This window comes from Pagrus major, chromosome 3 (assembly GCF_040436345.1).
Source record: "Pagrus major chromosome 3, Pma_NU_1.0".
In the NCBI taxonomy this organism is placed as follows: Eukaryota; Metazoa; Chordata; class Actinopteri; order Spariformes; family Sparidae; genus Pagrus; species Pagrus major.
Genome location: NC_133217.1, coordinates 18,644,514 through 18,665,191, shown reverse-complemented (window position 1 = coordinate 18,665,191; position 20,678 = coordinate 18,644,514). Strand labels below are relative to the sequence as shown.

At 41.6% G+C, this 20,678-nt stretch overlaps 1 protein-coding gene across 3 annotated transcripts in view; it reads left to right on the top strand.

Moving 5' to 3' along the window:
• The window catches only part of ptprua (protein tyrosine phosphatase receptor type Ua), a 214,324-nt gene extending 197,764 nt beyond the window's left edge, over positions 1-16,560 (top strand). For all 3 annotated transcript variants that reach the window (XM_073463613.1, XM_073463612.1, XM_073463615.1), the window contains exons 26-30: positions 2,998-3,312; positions 8,414-8,539; positions 12,947-13,104; positions 13,842-13,977; positions 15,496-16,560. In XM_073463613.1, coding sequence (XP_073319714.1) covers positions 2,998-3,312; positions 8,414-8,539; positions 12,947-13,104; positions 13,842-13,977; positions 15,496-15,558 — 798 coding nt within the window. In that variant the 3' untranslated portion in view covers positions 15,559-16,560. The remainder of the gene's footprint in view (positions 1-2,997; positions 3,313-8,413; positions 8,540-12,946; positions 13,105-13,841; positions 13,978-15,495) is intronic.
• The last annotated feature ends 4,118 nt before the right edge of the window (positions 16,561-20,678 follow it).

Here is a 20,678-nt window from a genome sequence, read left to right as displayed (position 1 = left end):
CTCCAGCCCTTTACATTGTTTCCACAATGCAAAGTCTTCTTACACAGTGCAAGGCTGGGGGAGCAAACCGACTGTTTAGCTGCTGACAGCTGAAATACGTCTGTTTTGAATTACAAAATAAACAATAAACACCATTTAGCCTCATACATTTGGGATTTTCGACTCATCTGCTGTCACAGTTAAGTGCATCACCCACTGTGAAAGTTGAGAAAAATCACAACCTTGGCAACTGCTCCGACTTGAACAGACAAGTCAGCTAGAAAGGTGAAGAAATGATACCCAGAGCTTTGAAAATGAATAATGCAGAGACAGTAAGTCCAACCACAGCTGGTTCTTAGAGTCAGTCTTACTGGATGAAACGTGTCACCGGGAGTCACACTGGAGATGTCTGTGTTATAGGGTGTGGTTCATAGTTGAGAATCGTATTTCTTACACTGATATCACTACAGTAACACTAGACAGATCAGGCTGTATTGTGCTGTAATTAAATACCCCATGTACTTGGCGACACTGCGCAACACTAGAAATGTCGCCATAGCTTTATTACTCAACGTCCTTCAAGTTGTTTGCACTCTCAACAATCTGAAAAGAAAATATATGCAGGCTAAGCTGGCCAATCACAGATCTTGTGAAGGCACATTTTTTCAGAGATGCACATAGGCTATGTCACAGCCTTCAGCTTTTACTTTATTAGATGTTTATTTGTATAGGAACAAATATGTAGCATAAACTGATTCCAGACACCACAGCATCTATAGCTTAGCTAATTTCTTAAAATACCTAAAACATAATACTCAACAACAAAAACGAGCAAGTACCACAGGCTGAACAATATAAGATACCGACTGTAGTTCAATATGGTAAATCACAGTAAAACAAGAAGCACCTGATCCTGACTACATGACTCATCCCTGTTAAGAAACTGTTTTAGTTTGGGTTCAGAGTGATCCCAGTCAGGATCTAGTTTGAGTTCTTTGCAGGTAGCAAAATCCACATATTGATCCCCCAAATAGAAAAGCCGTGAGGATTCCCATTGGACGCTCCACCTGTTGGTTTTGGTGTGTAAATGATTCATACTTTCCAAAAGTTTTGGAACCGGTCCAGTAGATCACCTCAGCTGCCAGCTGCAACACAGCTGCAGTGTAACCCATTGGGTCAACTCCGACCGTCAGAGTAACGTCCACTAACAGCACTAACAGTGCTCCTTGTTGCAGACAGGCTAATATTCTGAGTGTCTGACAACGTTATGAAAACAATTCCTCTGGAATACCGACCTTTTATTTAAATAATAAGATCCTTTTTGTAATCAGAAACACAAGTCTCGTTCAAGGAGAAGCCTCTCTGTGAGCTCTTGCAAGGTGAGTTGTTGCAGGAAGACGGTTGTGGAAACGTGAGAGGAGTTTTGGAGATAATGTAGACAAACTGCGATGTCTGATTTTGCCAATCTAGATGAGGCAATAACTGTAGCAACTCACCTCACGAGATTTCAGAGTGAAACTTCTCCTTGAACAAGACTTGCGTTTCTTGTAACAGAGGATCCTGTTGTTTATCCAAAAGGTCTCTCTCTGTGGAAATCATTTCAGTAATGTTGTCAGACACTTAGAAAAACAACCTCAGTCTGTCAGTGGCAAACACAAACACTTTTATTGGACGTAACTCTGACAGTCGGAGTTGCACTGCGGCCGCTGCAGCTGAGGTGATCCGACCAATTCCAAAACATTTTAACGGTTAAAAAATATCTAAATCCTCCTTTAAGAACACGGCAATGATGTCATCTGATTGGCTTCACAATATGGTAGCTACATATCCAGGGCTGTAGCTGTGCCTCAACCTCCAAATGCAAATCATCTGTTAATGTCTGCAGTAACAGTAAAAGCATTCCTCCATACAGATATTTGACATTTGAAGTGAAAACAGTTCAGACTGAATGCGCTCCATCACCTTTCACTACTGTAAGCTCTAAATCTCAAAAGTCACTCTGCTGGTGCCTCAAAAGTCAGTTAATACATACTGAAATTCCCCAGACTTGACTCCAGTCCTGCTATTTTATTCTGCACAAAACCTTCCCAGCGCTTGACTTTTTTTCATTTCGCCCATATTATGTCCATTTCACTACAACGCTCTGATCGCTCAGTCTGTATCCTTTTCAAGAGAGCCTTTACACCTACACTGTATCATGTACTGTAGGTCTTTCCTCTGGTTGTTAAGATTAAATGGGTAGTTAGCCTTCACCAAGACTGACGCTGCTTTTTCTAATCAGCATACTTTAAACATGAAAAAACATTTTGCTCAGCAGAAAGGTTTCAGATTGCGTCTAAGAACATCTATTTGTCTTTTATGTAATGATGCTGACTGGTCCAGTTAATGTTAGTTATAATGACGTTATTGATCGTTGACCTTTGGCTAGAATAATTAGACTTTTTCCCTCTCCACACGCAGCACAATAACCTTCCCTCAGTGGTGCTCACAGTCGTCCAATAAGACAGACTCATTATTGCAACTTGTAGCCGAGACGCAATATTCCAGTTACGAGCTGGAATGTTTCTATTCATTTTGTCGACACCAATAGGGAGTCATTCACAATATGAAGCGAGTTAGATAATCAGTTCGCTTCAATTTTCCATTGCTTCCTAATATGCTTATTCATAATGTATGAGATTGCGCTAAATGTGTTTTTATCCATTAAGCCTTGTGGGGGTTTTGATGATTAATGCGTCAAAAAGTTTCCCAGAGATGATTGGAGATAGTTGTGCTTGTCAAGTATTGACAGTCAGGCAGTTTGAGTGGAGAATGTTATCACTGCCTCTGTCCATCTCGCTTTGATCCCATTTCTGTTCCGCTACGTCTGCCTCCTCTTATCACTATCTTCATTCTCACTCTCTCATTTTATCTCTGCATCTAAAAATTGAACACACTCTCGAACACATATGCCAACCTTTCTAATTATCTCTTCTGCACACTCTCATCTTCACTTTACCACTCCTCCTCCTCCCTCAGACTCTGAACTCGGTGACCCCTCACCTGGATGTGGAGGAGTGCAGCATCTCTCTGATGCCCAGGAACCGCGAGAAGAACCGCAGCATGGACGTCCTGCCGCCGGACCGCTCCCTGGCCTTCCTCGTCACCACAGAGGGAGAAAGCAGCAACTACATCAATGCGGCGCTCGCTGACAGTTTCCTCCGGCCCGCCGCCTTCGTGGTGACGCCGCATCCACTGCCGGGGACCACCACTGACTTCTGGAGGCTCGTGTACGACTACGGCTGCACCTCGGTGGTGATGCTCAATCAGCTCAACCAGTCCAACTCTGCCTGGGTAAGAGGAGCTGTCAAACCAGCTGGATATTAAACTGTCGACATGCAACTTAGATGAAGTCACTTTGTTACTAATCTTATTAACTTGAGCTGTAACTTCTACCTTATCAGCGTGCCTTTTTTAATTAAGCCATGCACAACCTCTGTGTGACAGCATCTGCATCACAGCTGGATTTTGATTAGTGACACACAGTGTATTTAGATACATCCTAATATAACTGACTTTACCGCAGTGTGATACCAGAGCGAACTTTCTTCACATTTTCTGAAATATGACCCCATTTTTAGGACCCAAAAGTCTCAAGACTCCCAACAGAGAGTTGTCATATAAATGTGCCAGTGGTTTCATTTTGTACTTCAGAAACATGGAAATATTGTTGTTGAAACATTGTATGAAAAAATGTGTTTCAAGTCTGTTAAAGGGGAAACACGACAGGTGAAGAGGGTAGCATTTTTAACTACTAGATATCACCATAAAACTTTCCCAGTTGATCATTTACATTGTGACAAATAGTTTTTTGTATTACAAGTTTCTGAAATTGTACGTTTTGGAGGCTAATGAGGCATTATCTATTTAAAAATGCAGTAATTTGAATACATTTCTGGAACAGAAATTTGAATAATGGATCAAGCCACATTCAAAATTCTGTTGAAATATTAGAATCAAGGGTTTTTACTGAGTCCATTTTGGATATCTCTTTTTATCAATTCATAAATAAAAAAAATACTGTCAACACCCATAAATAATCCATTTTCACAATGTTTTTAGGATGAAAATGTTGGTAACATTTTTATGTAGCCCATGTCTATAATGCAATATAATGCATTATGAACATACTTATAATAATAAAAGAATAGTTATAAGCACTTTATATTCATAATGCCTTATAATGATTATCACAACTCATTATGACACATATGTTCATAATGCATTGAAAACATATTTGTAATGCGTTAAAGTGTGTCTTTAGTTATAGTTATATAGTTAATCATAAATCACAAAATGCTTCATTACAATAATCATAACACATTATAGAGCCTTTAATAATGGCTTACATGGTCAAGTATCAATACCAGGAATCGATCACTCCAAAGTAAACTTGTTATTGACATTAGTGTAATAATGAGTTAGATTATTGTTAGAAAGCATTATGAATCTTCATGAGTGCTTGTAACTATGATTATATGGCACTGTAGGGCATTATAACACATTAAACATATGTTATAATGCTTGATAGACGTGGGCTTTATAGAAAGTGTAAACAAATGGTGACTAAATCAGACTTTGAATGATATTTGAACAGAGCCCTCTGTAAAGACCTTCAGAATACAGATAGGAATGAAATTGAAAAGTTTGGTGTATGTAAGTGCTGCTGAAGTGGAGATTTCTGGCTCAGAGAAAATGGCCTTCAATAGATGTATTGTGAAATTCCACATATTTTTAGATAAAAAAATACAAAGGTGAACAGGGTAAAAAAGTTTACGAAGAGATATCACCATGAAACTCCTAGTTGATTATCTTAGACTGTTTATCTAATTAAATATGTGCTTGTATATGTCCTTGTAATGCCCACAACAGAAATCTGAACTCAAATAAGCACTGTGTATACTAGACATTTTGTTAACACTGATCTGAAAGAAGACCAAAAAACAGCTTCAAATCCTGAAAATCGACCAGTGCGTGAAAAAGTGATACTTTCACCTGCAGTGTTTTCCCTTAATACACTTTTTTATTATTCATCCATCTTATTGCAGTTTAACTTCTGCCACTGGAGCAGATTTTCCTCTGAGAAATGTGCAGCATGTATCCCCTAAAGAAGATAGGGGGAGTGTTGAGCGTCAGGGCCTATTTCCTACCACTTCTAAACACTGCAAGGCAAACAGTAATTTGAAGAGAAGAGCAAAAATAGAGGAAAAAAGAAAAAAAAAAGAAAAAGCTGTCAGGCACACGCTTCTTGTCCACTTAGCCAGAGCACTCTCCTGCACAGAGTGATTCCTCCTCCCTGAGAAATAAAAAAAAAACCCTGCCTTGTAGGTCTGGGTATTCTCAAACATGAGGAGCTCTTTGATTGCTGTGTAGAAGGCAAAATACACTTGTATTCCATCTGGAAGGAGAAGACTGAGAACAGCTCTTCCTCAGCCTGACATTGATTCTATTTAGTTTTCTTACTCTCATCAATGGCATCAAAAAGATCATTTTTGGACATTTATTATTTATTTATTTATGGAATAAGTTAAAACATCATGAACATATATATTAATTGTAGGACAAACAGCTCTCTTTTCATAATCCTGTGAAGCTGATAAATGAGACATATCGAACCCTGCACTGACAAATGAGTCTGATGAGTAAAGCTAACATGACACACCTGGGCTGCTCACAAAAGATCTTATTTTACCAGCCTGGCACTAAAAGCTCCTTGCTAAGAGTTCCCTCTTAAAAGCTCATCACAAAGCTGCTGAGAGCAACTTTTAGTGAGGAAACAAAGAGAACTGCTGAGCTCCTGGAAGCTGAGAAACAACATGTGGTGGTCCTGAGCTGATGCAGCGCATGTGTTAAAATACAAAACATCAAGTGTTGTTTTACACATCTGCTCTAAGAGTGCATACACTTTTAGAACAAATGTATTGAAGACATTAGCAAGCATCAGCAAATTACTAATACGGAAAATGTACATATGTTACGTCATTGTCGCTGTCATCCTCGACAACCCCCTCGTTTGTTAGGAAAGGAAACACAGATTATAGAAGTCAAAACTGTTCATGTTTCAACTCATTATTTTCATTTTTTGACTATTGTCAAATCATAAATTAATGATGAAGTTTATAAAACAATGCAAAATGTCCATTCTTTCTTTTGAAGAGCCTGAGGTTTTGCTAGTTTTTATATAAAAAAACAAAAGGATAGTACAACTGCAGTGATTTAAAGCAGAGAATAGGGATAGGGATGCAGAGACAGAGCACAATCAGTAAATTGCAGCCTGCTGTGTTTATTTTGTTGATTTTCCGGCCTCGGCTGGACATTAAAGTTGCGTCGTGATGTCGCTTTTGTGATTTGAAATTCCGAGCACGAGTGACTAAAAAATGCATCCAGTATTTTGACAGCGGACATCTCAGGGCACATGTCAGACTTTGTGAACTCACTGGGCAGCACGAACTGGACGAGACACGAGACAGAAGTGTGTGACTTCTGCCTCACGACAATTATAAAACCATGATAGCCATTTTCAGCTGAAGCTAACGTCTGCGGCCATGAAGAATAACTGTTATGAGGAGTCCAGCTAATTAGCCAAGAATTGAGGAAGTGCTGTCAAATTTACCGTCCAGCTCTGAGAGAGGTGTGTGCAGCAGGGTGTTCGTCACGTTAAATAAGTGCCCTGTCAGAGCTACTATGTGAAAATAAAATTATTGTAGATTACAGCACACATGTAATGCAGTGCAGACATATTTACATTTTGTTTTTGTAATGTTTATGTACTAATGTGGGTCACACAGATACTGGTATTGAAAAAGATGTTGTAGCCTGATTTTGAGAGGACCTTCAGGTAAAAATGCTGGATACCTAAATATTATTTATATTTCATAATCACAGCATTGTGGGCAGACTGACACAAAGATAAATTGGGATTCTTGTACCGTTATTCATCTTAACAACACAATACGATGCAGAACTGAAGTTTGTTTCAACCGATTTGGTTGCTGTGTTTTATCATTTTTGAAAGACAGCAACTGTTGTAGAGAGTATAATGGTACAATCAAAATCTATAATCATCACGTCCCTACTCCACACTGTTTAGTGTCAAATAAAGGCAAAAGATGTGTTTAAAAATGTTGTTAAACTGCTTCAGCTCGACTTCTTCTCACAAGTTGAAACCTGCGTATGAATGTTTAAAAGTACCTGCAGGTTTTACGTCCATATATAAACATGACGTGTTCATATTATCATTCCTCATGATGTAACGCGTCGACAGCAGTAGTGACAACATGTCACCCGCATCGCTCCTTCCTCCAGATGAAAGTGGCACACAGTGCAGTGAGGACGGGTCATCACTGTCTGGCCTTTAACTGGTGCTCCGCCACCGGGATTCAATCGTGCATTCAATGCCGTCTGTTTAATTTGCACAGGCTGTCGTGGCATTAACACATTCTTATCGTTTCCCCCATGTTTGCTCATGCGTGGGTTTGTTCTGCCGTCTCCCTATCGCCGCTCTGTCACCGTGTCATGTTGAATTCCCGCTCAACATTTCCACCATGCCTGTCAGCTGCAACCTGTCCTTCTTCCTCTGTCACTCTCCTCTTGTTCTTCTTCTTCCATGTCTCTCGCTGCCAGTGGATTAACAGTCCACCTCCCAACACACACACAAACACACACACACACACACACACACACTCTCGGTTTGCCCTCCTGAGTTGGAGCTGCCTGTCTCCTGTCTGAATGTATAAATATTTATCTCGCCTCGTGCCCAATGTCACCTGTTAATACCCTTCTGTCAGAGTGAAATGCCATCATCACTTCCTCCTGGAGGGCTCCCCGCGGCCCCAGAGTCACCGCGGAACACGTCAGCGTGTCAACACCGCTCCCTTGTGTTTTTTTTCCCCCCGTCTTGTTGGCCGGGGGACGCGTCTTTGAAGCAGCGGTGATGGGGAGACCTTGGCTTTTCGCGTGCGCCAACCTCCAGGCTAACTTCCTGTTTATCTCTCCCAGGCTTAGCCAAGGTCTCCTCCTCCATTAATTTATAATGTGCTAATGGTAATGATTTGGACTCATGAATAATTCACACTAGGTGACCGCGGCTTATGTGAAGGATTGTTCGCCGTGACGAGAGGCTTGGTTTTTTTTTTTTTTCCGCTCATTTAATTTACGGTTGCTATTTGTAGATAATCATTGTCATTTAGGCTAATTGTCTCCGCTGTCAATACTCAGGTGTCTTGTTACTGGGCCTCGCCATCACTGGCTGCTGACATAATGATTTGTCCTGCCTCAAGCAAGTGTGGACTAATGACCTGTTATCTCTTCTCTTCTCTTCTCTTCTCTTCTCTTCTCTTCTCTTCTCTTCTCTTCTCTTCTCTTGTCTTCTCCGTCTCTCTCTCTTGCTCTTCAGCCTTGTCTGCAGTATTGGCCTGAACCGGGTCTGCAGCAGTTTGGCCCGATGACAGTAGAGCTTCTGTCCAGGACAGCCGACGATGACGTTATCATCCGCCTCTTCCGGGTTCAGAACATCACTCGGGTAGGTGGATCTCACCACAAGTTTAAAAAAAACCCAATCAGATATTTGACTTTCTCTTTTGACACTCCAAAAACAAACTGTACATGTTGTTGGACAAAATAACGGGAACACCTGTAAAAATCTACTGCAATCCAAATAAAGCATTGAAATAGCTTATTGAAGTTCTGCAACAGTTCTGTTCCCAGAGCCACTTTGAGCCGGTAAAGAATTAGTAGCTGTAGTCGTTGTGTCACTACAACAGTCAACATGATTTTGAGTTTGGTTTTCTTCCTCCTGAATCAGAAACCTGACGTTCCGGTTACACCTCAGCTTTCAGAAATCTTGACTTGTTGTTGAGATTTTGTCAGAAAGCTGTTGATTCATCTCTAATTGGAACATAATATCAACTCTGGTTCTGTTTGAACTCGTGTAATTTATGCTAACAAACTAATTGTGCTAGCTGACAAAGCGGCAAATAAAAGCAGTGTCAGAGGAGCTAAGTGATTGTAGAGACAAAATTAAATCCTCCAAAAAAATAAATTAGTGTTCTTCACACGGAAAAACAATTAGGAAAACAGGTTGAGTGATGAGGGGGCAGAGCAGGAGAATGTGCTTAGCTAGCTTGATCTTGACAGTTATCATGAATTTAGATATGAGATGAGTGCCTCAACAACAGACTAATAGATGCACTGTATATAGGTGAGAAATACTCCCTGAAGGTGTCTTTATTAAAAATGTCTGACATTGGAGGGAGTCATTCTGCTGATGTTGCCCACCTTTGTACATAAAACACTGCTGTATCCACAGTGTAGTCTTTATGATGGTGTGCTGAGGTTTTTTTAACCAACCTAACATTCAGTTGTTCACTCTTGTATTGGGCTAACATTTGTTTTTTTCTGAACAGTAGGCCAGGGTTAGTAAATGTGTTGGTAACTCCATGCCACAGAAGTTTAACAAAGGTCAGACTGTATGAAAATTGGATAAGCAACACCAATATTTATATATCATGCACGCCAACAGGCAGACAAGCTTTGTAATGGCAAGTGTGATTAATCATGCAAACTGTCCTGAGTAATAAACATCCAAAACAATTAATGTTAGATCATCTGTAAATGCATAGGAACACGTATATAAGGAACTACAGTACAAAGCCATATATCAGAACACATCTTAGATATAAATAAATGTTAAAAATATCAAATTCATTTTCTCATGAAACATAATCCAAAATGACCTACATTCACAAATACAGTAAAGGGGCCCTATGTAGTTTTGGAGAAGAAATTCAAACTCAGAATTTTGATTTTTACAATATTAATAAGGTAATAGTACAAACTCAGAGATATTTGTCGATAAATGAATTAACAAGCTGTTCTCAGAGGAAAATAAAGTCCCCAGGACACTGTTTGAAGCTGGGACAGTTGGCAGCCCTCGAGTCGTGTTGCGTTGGATTTGTTCTCCAGTGTTGCTGTTTCTTCGTCCACAATACCTGACCTTGAGGAGGAAGGTAGTCGTAGTAGTAGAACAGACATAAGTGCTGTAGACTTTTACAATACTTAACAATATAACGTTAGTATCCAGCTATGCGATAGCAATGTTTTACCTGGACTGCACTCAGCCAGATGACAGCAGTGCATGGTGAAAGGCTGCACATGTCAGGTTTTATGAAACATGTTTTCCCCAAACTTAATTTAATGGGTGAGATTCCCCTCGGTTTTCACAATAACTTAATGGCAACACTGCTATTTACATGTTTAATTTTCTCATCAAGTGACATGTTTTGTCTTTAATTTGGATGCTGACGAGCGCTCAAGTCCTTCCTCAGCAGAGAACTGCTCCGGCTCCGTTGCAGTGGGAGGCATTTCCTGGCGCTGAATCAATTCATTTATTTTTAAGAGGGTTAATGAAGCCTGATACTAATATAATGATTGTGAATGGTGACCCGGGTCCCAGCTGGCATTTGTTGTTCCCAGCGGTCGGAATGATTTGCAGCATAATAATCCTACTTTCTGAATCAACAGCATGATAACATAATTAGCCACATATGTATAGTCCCAAGACCTGCTTAACGAGCAGATACGCTCCTGTTTGAGCAATTATGTACTCAACACTAAAACAAATACAAAACTCCATGTTTTTTACAGTTAACTGAGAGAAGTTTCATGATTTTGTTTTTTTTGTGTGTGTTGAGCTTGTTTGTGAGTCTGTGTGTGGTGTACATGTCCGGCTGTTGTCTGAATAATTTAGCCGAGCTCCCACTTTTCACTTTACACCGTCGCAACATTCCTAGCTCCCATCCTTTGGCCTTAGTATCCTTACTAGATGCTTCCAGCAGCTAGTTGAGCAGATGTGTCCTTTAGCTGCCAAAACCCTGCTAGCCCCTGTGCCGCCTTACCTGACCCTCACTGTAGCCCATCGCCCTTCCACCCCTACCCAGCCCTTCAAATATCTCGACACCATATCAGAAACTGTTCCCACATGGCCTCTCTGCAGGATCCCGAGGAGACAGACACCACAGAGCGAGACACCGATAGCCTCTGCCCCAGGAAGGAACTCCATTCTCAAGTAGATGCAGAAAAGGTGCTACCAGTAGCGTTGTTGCCAAATACACTGTTATAACTGGAAATAAGGTGACATCGTTGTTGAGATGATTCCTGGCCGTAGTATTGTTAGAGCTTGTGATCCTCCAAAACACCTTGTGGAGTTTTTGACAGCTAGTTGTGCTATGGAGCAATGTGCTTGTTCAATAAAACCTGAAACCCCAATTAGAAATAATGAGTATCACAACGGTAGTCATCAACTTTCTTTGTAAACCCAGTCAGATTTTCTTCTTCAGGGTTCCAGAAAAAGGAGCACTTACTGCTTCATTTGCCTTTTCTTCCACACAAGATAGACCGGTCGCTTGCTGCCTGCTATAGTCAAGACGAACAGATTGCTACAATAGATAGCCATAAAAAATATGAACAAATACTTTATAGAATTTATTTTACCATTCATCGCACGCTTAATGTCGATGGTTTATTTCTAACATTTCAACCGTATACTCATACTACATTTAGGTCTGACTCTGTGCCATTGTGACGGATACGAGTAAATCAATGTAGTTTCTGACTAAATCGGGATGAAATTAATTTTACTGATTGTATATCTGTGATGAATACAGATAGATCAGTCCATTTCGAACTGGTGTTCTGTTAGCTGCAATACCAGCAGTGTAAAATGGACGTCAGCAAATCAAGACCAAGATTAAAAATAGAACCCGAAGGGGTCTATAGTTGCTGTGCTCTATCATTCTTTAAGTGTCTGGATGATACAGTACGCTGTGTAAATATTAAAGCGTTAATATTATCAAGTGTTCCCTCAGCTGAGATTCTGTATTGCTCAAAGAGAAGATCAAGATCAAGAATAACTAGAACTTTCTTTGGACCAGGTTAGATGTGCAGCACAAGTTCCCATGGTGATCTAGCCAAATTAAAAGAGAGTCACCTTCATGATATTGAAAACCCTGGCTTAAGGCTCAACATACCTCACCTCAACATGCCATTAATTTTGCTCCATAGTACACCCTTCTGGACATAAGTGTGTGCTAATGGCACCTCCCGGCGAGGTAGTAAAAAATAAAAGAATCTACTTCTCCGTTGTTTCACAGCAGGGAAATACTTTCAACATTCAACATTTTATTTTGGTGAGAACAACTGTAAATATGACAGCGTTTATTACAAAATCCCCACAGGGCACCTTTAAGGTGCCATTTCCCACAATCCATCGAGCATCCCCTGGCTGTCTTCAGTCTGATATAAAGTTGTAAAAGTTAACTCAGAAACCATCAGCTCTGCATGTGCAGGAAGAACAAACTCCATTCAATCCCCAGACTGCAGAAAAAGAGACCGTGGAGAAAGGAGCTGTGGCTTCTCTGACATTACCAACAGTTTTCTGGGACATTATGAAGCAGGAATTTGGGTTAACTGCTCAGTGGAATATTAGAGCCCAAAAATGTCAAAATTTCATTTGGACAGCAGGGAGAAAGCCTCAGAGTACAGCAGACTAAAAATGAGCTGATATGCTTTTTTTAAAGAAAACATTAAAAACTGCTCTAATCAACATTTCTAATGTAAACGACTTCACTGTTCTGATTCACTGTCACTGCTCTCGTCAACCTCATTTCCAGCAGTACTCTGCTACTCAACTTTAACAGCCAATTAGAAGTCAGGAACAGGAGCTCCACAGCTGAACTTGAGTTGGTTTGAAGTTTTTGACAGAATGCCCTCCGGCTGAAAGATAGATCAGCTAGATGTTTGAATGAGTGAGCGATGTGTGTGGAGCATATGCGATGGGTTTTAATGCATATATGGCGGTTTATATTGGGGAAAAAATAAATCATTCTCACTTTTTTCTTTTATTCATCTCCACATCTCTTGCTTTCGATAGCTTCAGGAAGGCCAGCTGGTGGTGCGTCACTTCCAGTTCCTGCGCTGGTCCCCATACCGCGACGTGCCCGACTCCAAGAAAGCCTTCCTCAGCCTTCTGGCTCAGGTTCACAACTGGCAGAGAGAGTGTGGAGAGGGACGCACCATTGTCCACTGCCTGTGAGTCCACTTACAGACATCTACAGCACACATACAGTACATGTGTTTTTGATGGCCAATACTCATATGAGTCCCTTTTAGACTCAGGCTTCACTCTATAATGTATTTTAAATATGAAGCTCAAATCTATTATGAATTCAACATCTCCTCATGAATTGTATTCTCCTCTGAATAGAAACAGCTTTTAGACTTTCTATTGAAGCCTGTGCTTTTGAATTTTTGGACCTCAAGTAGACCTCTCGTGCCACTGTAAGGCTTTCCACGGTTGTAATCCTCTTCAGATTTATTAAATCTCATCAAGTCAGAGTTCCAAAGAAAAAAATAACTATTAAGTGTTTGTGTCTCTACAGTACATTAGCTGCTCGAGTGGAGGTGCCGCCTGCCTTCCATTAGATTTGTCCCCATCTCCATGTTAGAGCCCTTTGATCCCTGGAGGTCAGGCTGTGTCTTAGACGTCCCATATCTGATTAAGTCCCCGCTCCTGTATTTTAATGAGAGCTTTACTCAGATATTCATCTTGAAAGTCTGCCAGTTGGCCTTTTTCTGACAGCGTGCTTGATCTGCGCTCAGTCAAACTGTGACATTTCACTCTGTAGCACGCCCCCCCCCCCCCCCCCCCCTCCGAGAGCGTCTGAGCTGCTGTACCACATCTTTATTAGGTCACTCATGTCTTTATGCCTCTATTGTGTCTGTTTGTGTCTGTGTGTGTGTGTCTTTGTTCGTTCTTTCTGGAGTAGGAACGGCGGCGGTCGAAGCGGTACTTTCTGTGCCTGCACCATGATACTGGAGATGATTCGTCACCATAGCGTCGCGGATGTGTTCTTTTCTGCAAAGACACTGCGCAACTCCAAGCCAAACATGGTGGAGACAATGGTGAGTAAGCAAAGGGTCTTTTACTGCAATATATTATACCGTATCACACTCTGTTGTGGTCTGACAGAGGGAATGTCAAGGAAGTGAAATGTGTGTTCCAGCAAGACTAGATGATTAAATAAGCCATTTTCAGGAAATAAATACATTTTTCACTTCTTCAATACATTCCTGGATCTGTATCTTAAGGAAAACAGCATAATGTAAAATTCAATGGTAATTAATGGTTCAATGTTTAGACTGAATGAGAATTACATTTTTCGATGTAGCCCATTGAATATAAAGTCAAAGGAAAGCAGCAAGTGGGCGTGAATCAATACGATTTCTCTCTAGCTAGTGCAAATTGAGGTGAGGATGTGTTAAAATTTGTCAAGTTGAGCGCTGCATTTGTGCTTATCCCGAGGCTGTACGACTCCACTTTATGAGCGTACAGAGACAGAAAAAAAAGGAGAGAGACTGAGAGGAAATAATAGAAAGAACAGGGTTTTTATTAAGTTCTGACATTAGTCAGAGTCAGCCCACTTCCAGACCTCTGAATCAGTACGTCACCTTCCTGCAGAGCTGCTAGCTACCTAGCTACATCCGAGAAAAATAGCAACATAAAAACGAGTGGTTGTTAAGTTCACTTACTAAATAACAACTGAATAAAAAAGGCCATATGTTAAGATTTGATATGTAAAACTGCTAATAGCAAACAGTACTGCAGCTGCCATGCTGCTGTTTGGTTAAAAACAAAACAAGAAAATCAGCTGATGAAAACATGACGTCTGCCTGAATAATGAAGTAAAACAACATGGCAGTTCAGTTTGATGTCAGGCAAAGTCAGAGTCTGAGCTATCACACTGGGCACTGTAGCTTTTAGCAAATGTTACTCAGTGTGACTTATTGTGGACTATTTCTAGCAGCGGATTAATACACATTTGGTGCCCTTGGATCAACCAGGCCGATGTATGTGGGATTCATTTGAAATAAAGTCCAATCATGGTAGTGAAGGAACATGTAACCCAGTGCAACAGTGTGGCTCATTGATGTATTTTTGTACTTGTACTTTCTGCCACTTATCTCCAGCCGTGTGGTGTTAATTTAACTTAATTGAGTAATTACATCATTGATATATTGCAGGAAAGATACAGTGTAATGGTTAAACAATTTCAGGCCATATCCTCCCTACTGGTATTCCGTCATACCTTCATACTTTGGCTGGTTTGACCATGAAACAGGTATTAAATTAGATTCTATGTAGTATTAAAGGATTCTAAATTTGGACAGAAATGCTGTTTTGGCAGGATTAAATAATTGTTTGTTTTGGTCTGCACATGGGATTCATTAACAGTAAGACAGATATAGATGTATGCTTTCACTGACAGCAGATGGAGGAAAAGTAACATCAATTGTAACATTTGATCACTAAATAACTCCTGAGCATATGGAGATAGGAACATCCAAGGGAGGATTGATAGTTCATGGAAATAATTTACTGCATATGGAATTAATCTTGGTCGATATCTGTGCTTGTTCTAGGAGCAGTACCGGTTCTGCTACGAGCTAGCCCAGGAGTACCTGGACTGCCTGGAAGTCAGATAGCACCAATTCCTCACTTCTCGTCCTTCTTCGAGGAGAAGGTCTGGATCCTGGATCCTGCATCCCGGATCTCTGCTCCTGCCTCCTTAGTCCATGTACACAGCTCTGGTTGTCTCCTTCGCCATGCCTGGATGAAACGTCGTCTGCCATAAAGACTAAATGAGAAAGCTCACTGGACTACTTGTAACATACTACTGACACCCTTTTTGCTTTTCCTCGGCGCTCCAATCCAGCCTGTACTCTCTAGTGCCACTTGACATCTGCCAGACCAGAGGACACTTAACAGAAGTGGAGTTCATTTTCTATACACCCACTGTCAAAGCAGCCGGACTACCTGTTGTACACCTTGATGACAGGATTAAAGAGCTCAGCTGTGTCCTGCCTTACTATGAACAAACAATGAAAGGGAACTACAGTTGATGCCAACCACTGGGTGATATTTTGTGTTTGTTTGTAACACTGTAAATGGTGCAATCTGCTGTTGGTGAACATCCCATGTTGTACTGTACTATATTTGAACTTTATGGTGGGTGAGACTGACGATTGAAGGTTAACTGAGGGTGAAACGGAAAGAAGTCGGTCACATCCAATGGACATATCTGTACAGTAGAGTTGTCTTGGACCTAATTTCTCTTTATTTATTTTTTCTGTGTATATAGATGTTTTTTTTCCTCCTTATTCCGGGTGTTTCTAGGTGTTCTCAACGTCTTATCAATGTGCCAATCCATTCTCTCTGTGTCTGTAAATGGGGACCACTTCAGCATCTGCATGCCCAGTCTTAAGTGTTTCATTGCAGTGTGTGGCCCAAGTCTGCTTTAGGGTGGATTCTGCGACGTGAATCCCTCCGCTAGTCCCGAGAGAGCTCCGTAAGAATAACCACGTGTTGCTGTGAGAATCCGGCGAAAAAATCTGTCGCTTTCTAAATTTGTATTTATTCAATGTGTTTTATTTTCTAAATAGTGTATAAAAGAGGAAAAGAAATAAAATATGTTGTTGCTTAACAGCCACGCTTTTTCGAGAGATTTTGTTGTGCACCTCACAGACAGGGGCAGGGCCAGACGGGTGGCAGGGGTCCCCCGAAAATGGTGCCCCCCACCTGCTGGGACAGTTTGGGAGACGACATAAAGCGACGTGAAAACAGAGGTTTTTCTCAAGCAGGAACCTGGAAAATGAAACCAATGTGGAAGTGCCAAAAACTACATTTCCTCGCAAGTCAGTCCCCACAGACCTCCATACTGAAATGGTCAACTTTACAGCAGCATTAAAGCAACATTATGTGGAAATTGGTACGTAAATACAAATCCCAGGTTTCTCTCACAGTTTGTCAGATGCAGTGTAACGCTAAGTGCCAACTGCGAACAGTTTTCGGCACGTGATAACAATGTTATGTCTTGAAGTAAACAGACATGCTCAGCAAGCTAGCTAACAGGACCAAGTCCAGGTCAGCGTCTGTCTGCAGCCTTTCATTCAGCAAAGCTGTCACCAACAACTAAAAGCCAGTCTGAGATTTACTGTGAGAGTCACTGTGTATTTCTCTTCTTAGCTTCCTCCATCGGCATACTCTTTGGTGTCTTCACCTCTGTCCTCATGTCGTCGGAGGCTGACGAGTCCAGTTCTGTTGCCCACTGGCCCAGCTCCGGTCCTCTCCTCCTCCTGATCCAAAGCTCCTGTGATATCGGTGTAAACACCAACACTCCTCAGCTGTGCTCCGAGCAGAGTCAGCAAACAGAGCTAACTCGTAGCTACACTACAAAGCAATTAAATGTTGCTTTCAGGAAACTCAGAAAATTGAGGACATCAGAGGGAAAACCAGAAAACATTCTCTCCATTAAATGTGATCCACTTTCACCAAAATCAATGACAGTTGGTGCTGTAGACAGTTGGTACTGTAGACACAGGTCAGTGATGATACATGCTTAAGCAAGCAATAGGGGGACAGAGTTGCTTAGACAGAGCCACCATTCGCCCTTTTACGAGTCACTGTAACATTAAAATGATTCTTACTTTAAGGTAAAATAGTAACATAATGTTGCTTTAAATCATATCCGGACATGAAGGCATGTATAATTAAGGATGTGACTGCGTTGACTGACAGCTAACCATTAGCTTTTGGATTATTCTGGATAGATACAGTCACTGAAAGGATAGCGACAGCCGGTGCCTGTTGTTGATGTCATGGAGACTATGTCCATAGGAGGGGTGGGAAGTATTTAAAGTTGTTTATTTGGCCTTAATTTATTACACTGAATAAATTATGTAACTATTAATAATGTACAGCTTACAGTGCCTGGAACCAAAGCTTCAAATTAGAGTCTTAATCCATTTTCACCCATTTAAAAGTTTCTCAGAGAGCTGCACTCTGCAGAAGTGTTACCAAGCACTCATGAGTTTTTGAGGGAACAGTTGTTGACGCTCCCCAACACCTCCACCTCCACCACCGCCACCACCCCCACCCCCACCCCAGCCACTTACAAACAGCAGAGATATTGCTGCTTAAAAATCCCACAGTTCACTCGCTTGACCTGTGTTTTAATTTACGCTTATCATTTAATTAGCAACTTTAATGGACTTTTTTTTATCATTACCGCCAAACAGAGCCTGTAGGATTGAGCCACCTCTTTAATTGGAGAGTCTTGATGATCCATTGATCGAGGGCCCGACGCACTTAATCTGCATGTGGCGCTCTACAAGCGATGTCACATATAGTTACTGTGTTTTATGAGTAGCTGATAAGCTCTGGTGATTCACTGTTTGACCCTTCTCTGCACTCTGTGTCTTATCAATATACTGTACTCTTTCTGCTGCCTGTGCACTTTTTTAAATGAGAGACAGGACAGTGACGGATGATTTTGTAACGTATGGAGAGGAGAGTGCGTAGACAGCAGCGCAAATGAACTCCAGAAATAGACGAAACGATGCGATAGAGGTCAAAGGCCACGCTGGGGTGTATTGTTTAGCTGTCAGCGTCGTCTCCTACGTTCAATTACAGCCTCTCTTTGTATTTCTGAGGCGATAGATCTCCCTTTACTGCGTTTAAAAGATGATGAAAAGCCGCATAATGCATGTTGGATAAAAAAAAAAAAACACACAATTGCTATTGTGCGCAGCACACAAAGGAACGGGGACGACGCTCTCCTCAAAGCGTCTGTTTATGTCAGAATACAAAAACCTGGGAGTGATGTGATCACGAGTTGCCGAAGAGAAAACACAGGTCTTCAGATTTGCCGTTGTGGAATCTTTCTTTTGGAGGCTGATCTGAATGCTTAAGAGTACAGTGTGTCATTGTCACGGCAACGGTGTCTGTAATTACTGCGGGAGCCATTGTTTCACAGCGAGAGGCTGCGTTCAAGCGCTGGAAGTGAGACTTTTCTAGATGAATGAATGCGATGAAAGGCGGAAAGAGGGCTTGTGGGTATCTGGGGATGCTTATCTTGATGATTTCATTAATCACAGGACATTTTGCAGAGAAATTATATTCTTTCCAGGCAATCAACAGGAACACACGGATTATCTCATTAGTATATAAAGGTGGTAATAAAGCACTGTAATCCTGAAAATGGTGGCAGAGCTTCAGTCCCAGACTACCTGCAGTCACCGCTCGCACTACAACTCTGCACATGAATAGTTTATTATTTGCTCTTTTGTTTCATTTTTCATAGTCACACCCTCCTACTAAGAGAGCAATCACAACAGACTCATGCATGCCTTTTGATTGTTCAGATTCTCACTCATAAGTTATTAATACCCACATAAAAGAGCAGACACGCTGAGCTGTTTTAGCAGACTCTAAGCCGATGATAAACAACACCGGGCTGCTTTCCACGACAGATCTGCTGGCGGCGGGTTACAGTTTGTCTTTAGTCGAGTCCAACAGGCTCCGCAGGACAAGACTTTTCCTTATCCCTGTCGTGTAAGTCCGCAGCTTTTTAAGTTGTGCAATCAATCAGTAGCTTGTTTGTAGTGTTCATAGTGTTAGGGCCAAATGGGCTGATGGGCTGTACGAGCACGTGGGAGCAGACCCCGGCATCAGAAGTCTGCAGAAGTAAAGCTGTGCAAACACAAACACAAAGATGCATCTCTTCCCTCTGCTGGCTTTGTGTTAAGGCTCCAGCCATGCAGTGGGTAGCCACATGAATCAATTAATGTCTCCTTCATTCTGACACAAATTCACTGTGGGAGGTGGGCTGCAGCCCGGCTGGTGGATAGAGATGTATCTGTGTGTGTCCCTCGACTGATGGCAGATTCAATTTGAGCTCACTTTATCTCCGTGCGGATTCATCTTATCTCTGACATGACTTTACATTGCATTAAATTAGATTTCTCTTAACGGGTATGTGGACCGGAAGCTTCTCTCATCTCTTTACACGCTCAAATCGAATAATGTAGCACAAGGTCTGAGAAAACCTATTTGGAGATGGTGGGGCTGCTGACGATAAAGGCTGGTGTTTTTAAAGAAAATGTCTCATTCAGTATGGCAATCATCATTGATTATGTCAGGCCCGGATGATAGAACGTCCATGAAGGCGGCGGTTAATGGTGAATATGTCGTTTGGTGGGAAGGCAGAACATCAGTCGGTGTAGCCTGTGGCGGTGCTGAAAACATGGGACAGGAAAAAACTGATGAGACTGTACACCCACCCCCGGCATAATCTATTGAGGTGGGAGGAAAGATGCGAGGCGATGGCCGAGGGCTAGTCAATAATGACCCCGCTTTATCCCAGTGGCTTGCAGTTCACAGGGCCTGCATCTCCATCTTCCGCCTCTCTGTGTGACAATAAGCTCAAAGGGAGGCCGAGGGGGTCCGGGGTGGCATGACCTGCAACGACCGGACTAATATGAGTAATGCTGTGCTCCCTGACCGACACACACGCCTCACTTTTGATGTATCCACAGCTGTCAGAGCTCCATGCCCATCTCACACTGATGGATGTGATAAAGAGTTTTGATGCTGTTGGTTTAAAGAACTACGTTTCTTTATGTTGGTGTTTTCACCTCTGTTGAATAGTACATACTGTGATATGGAGGCAGACAGAGAACACATGCAGAGACATGACATGCAGCAAAGGCTTTCGGCCTTAACTCAATCAAGGACATTACAGGAATGTGGTATGCACCTGAACCAT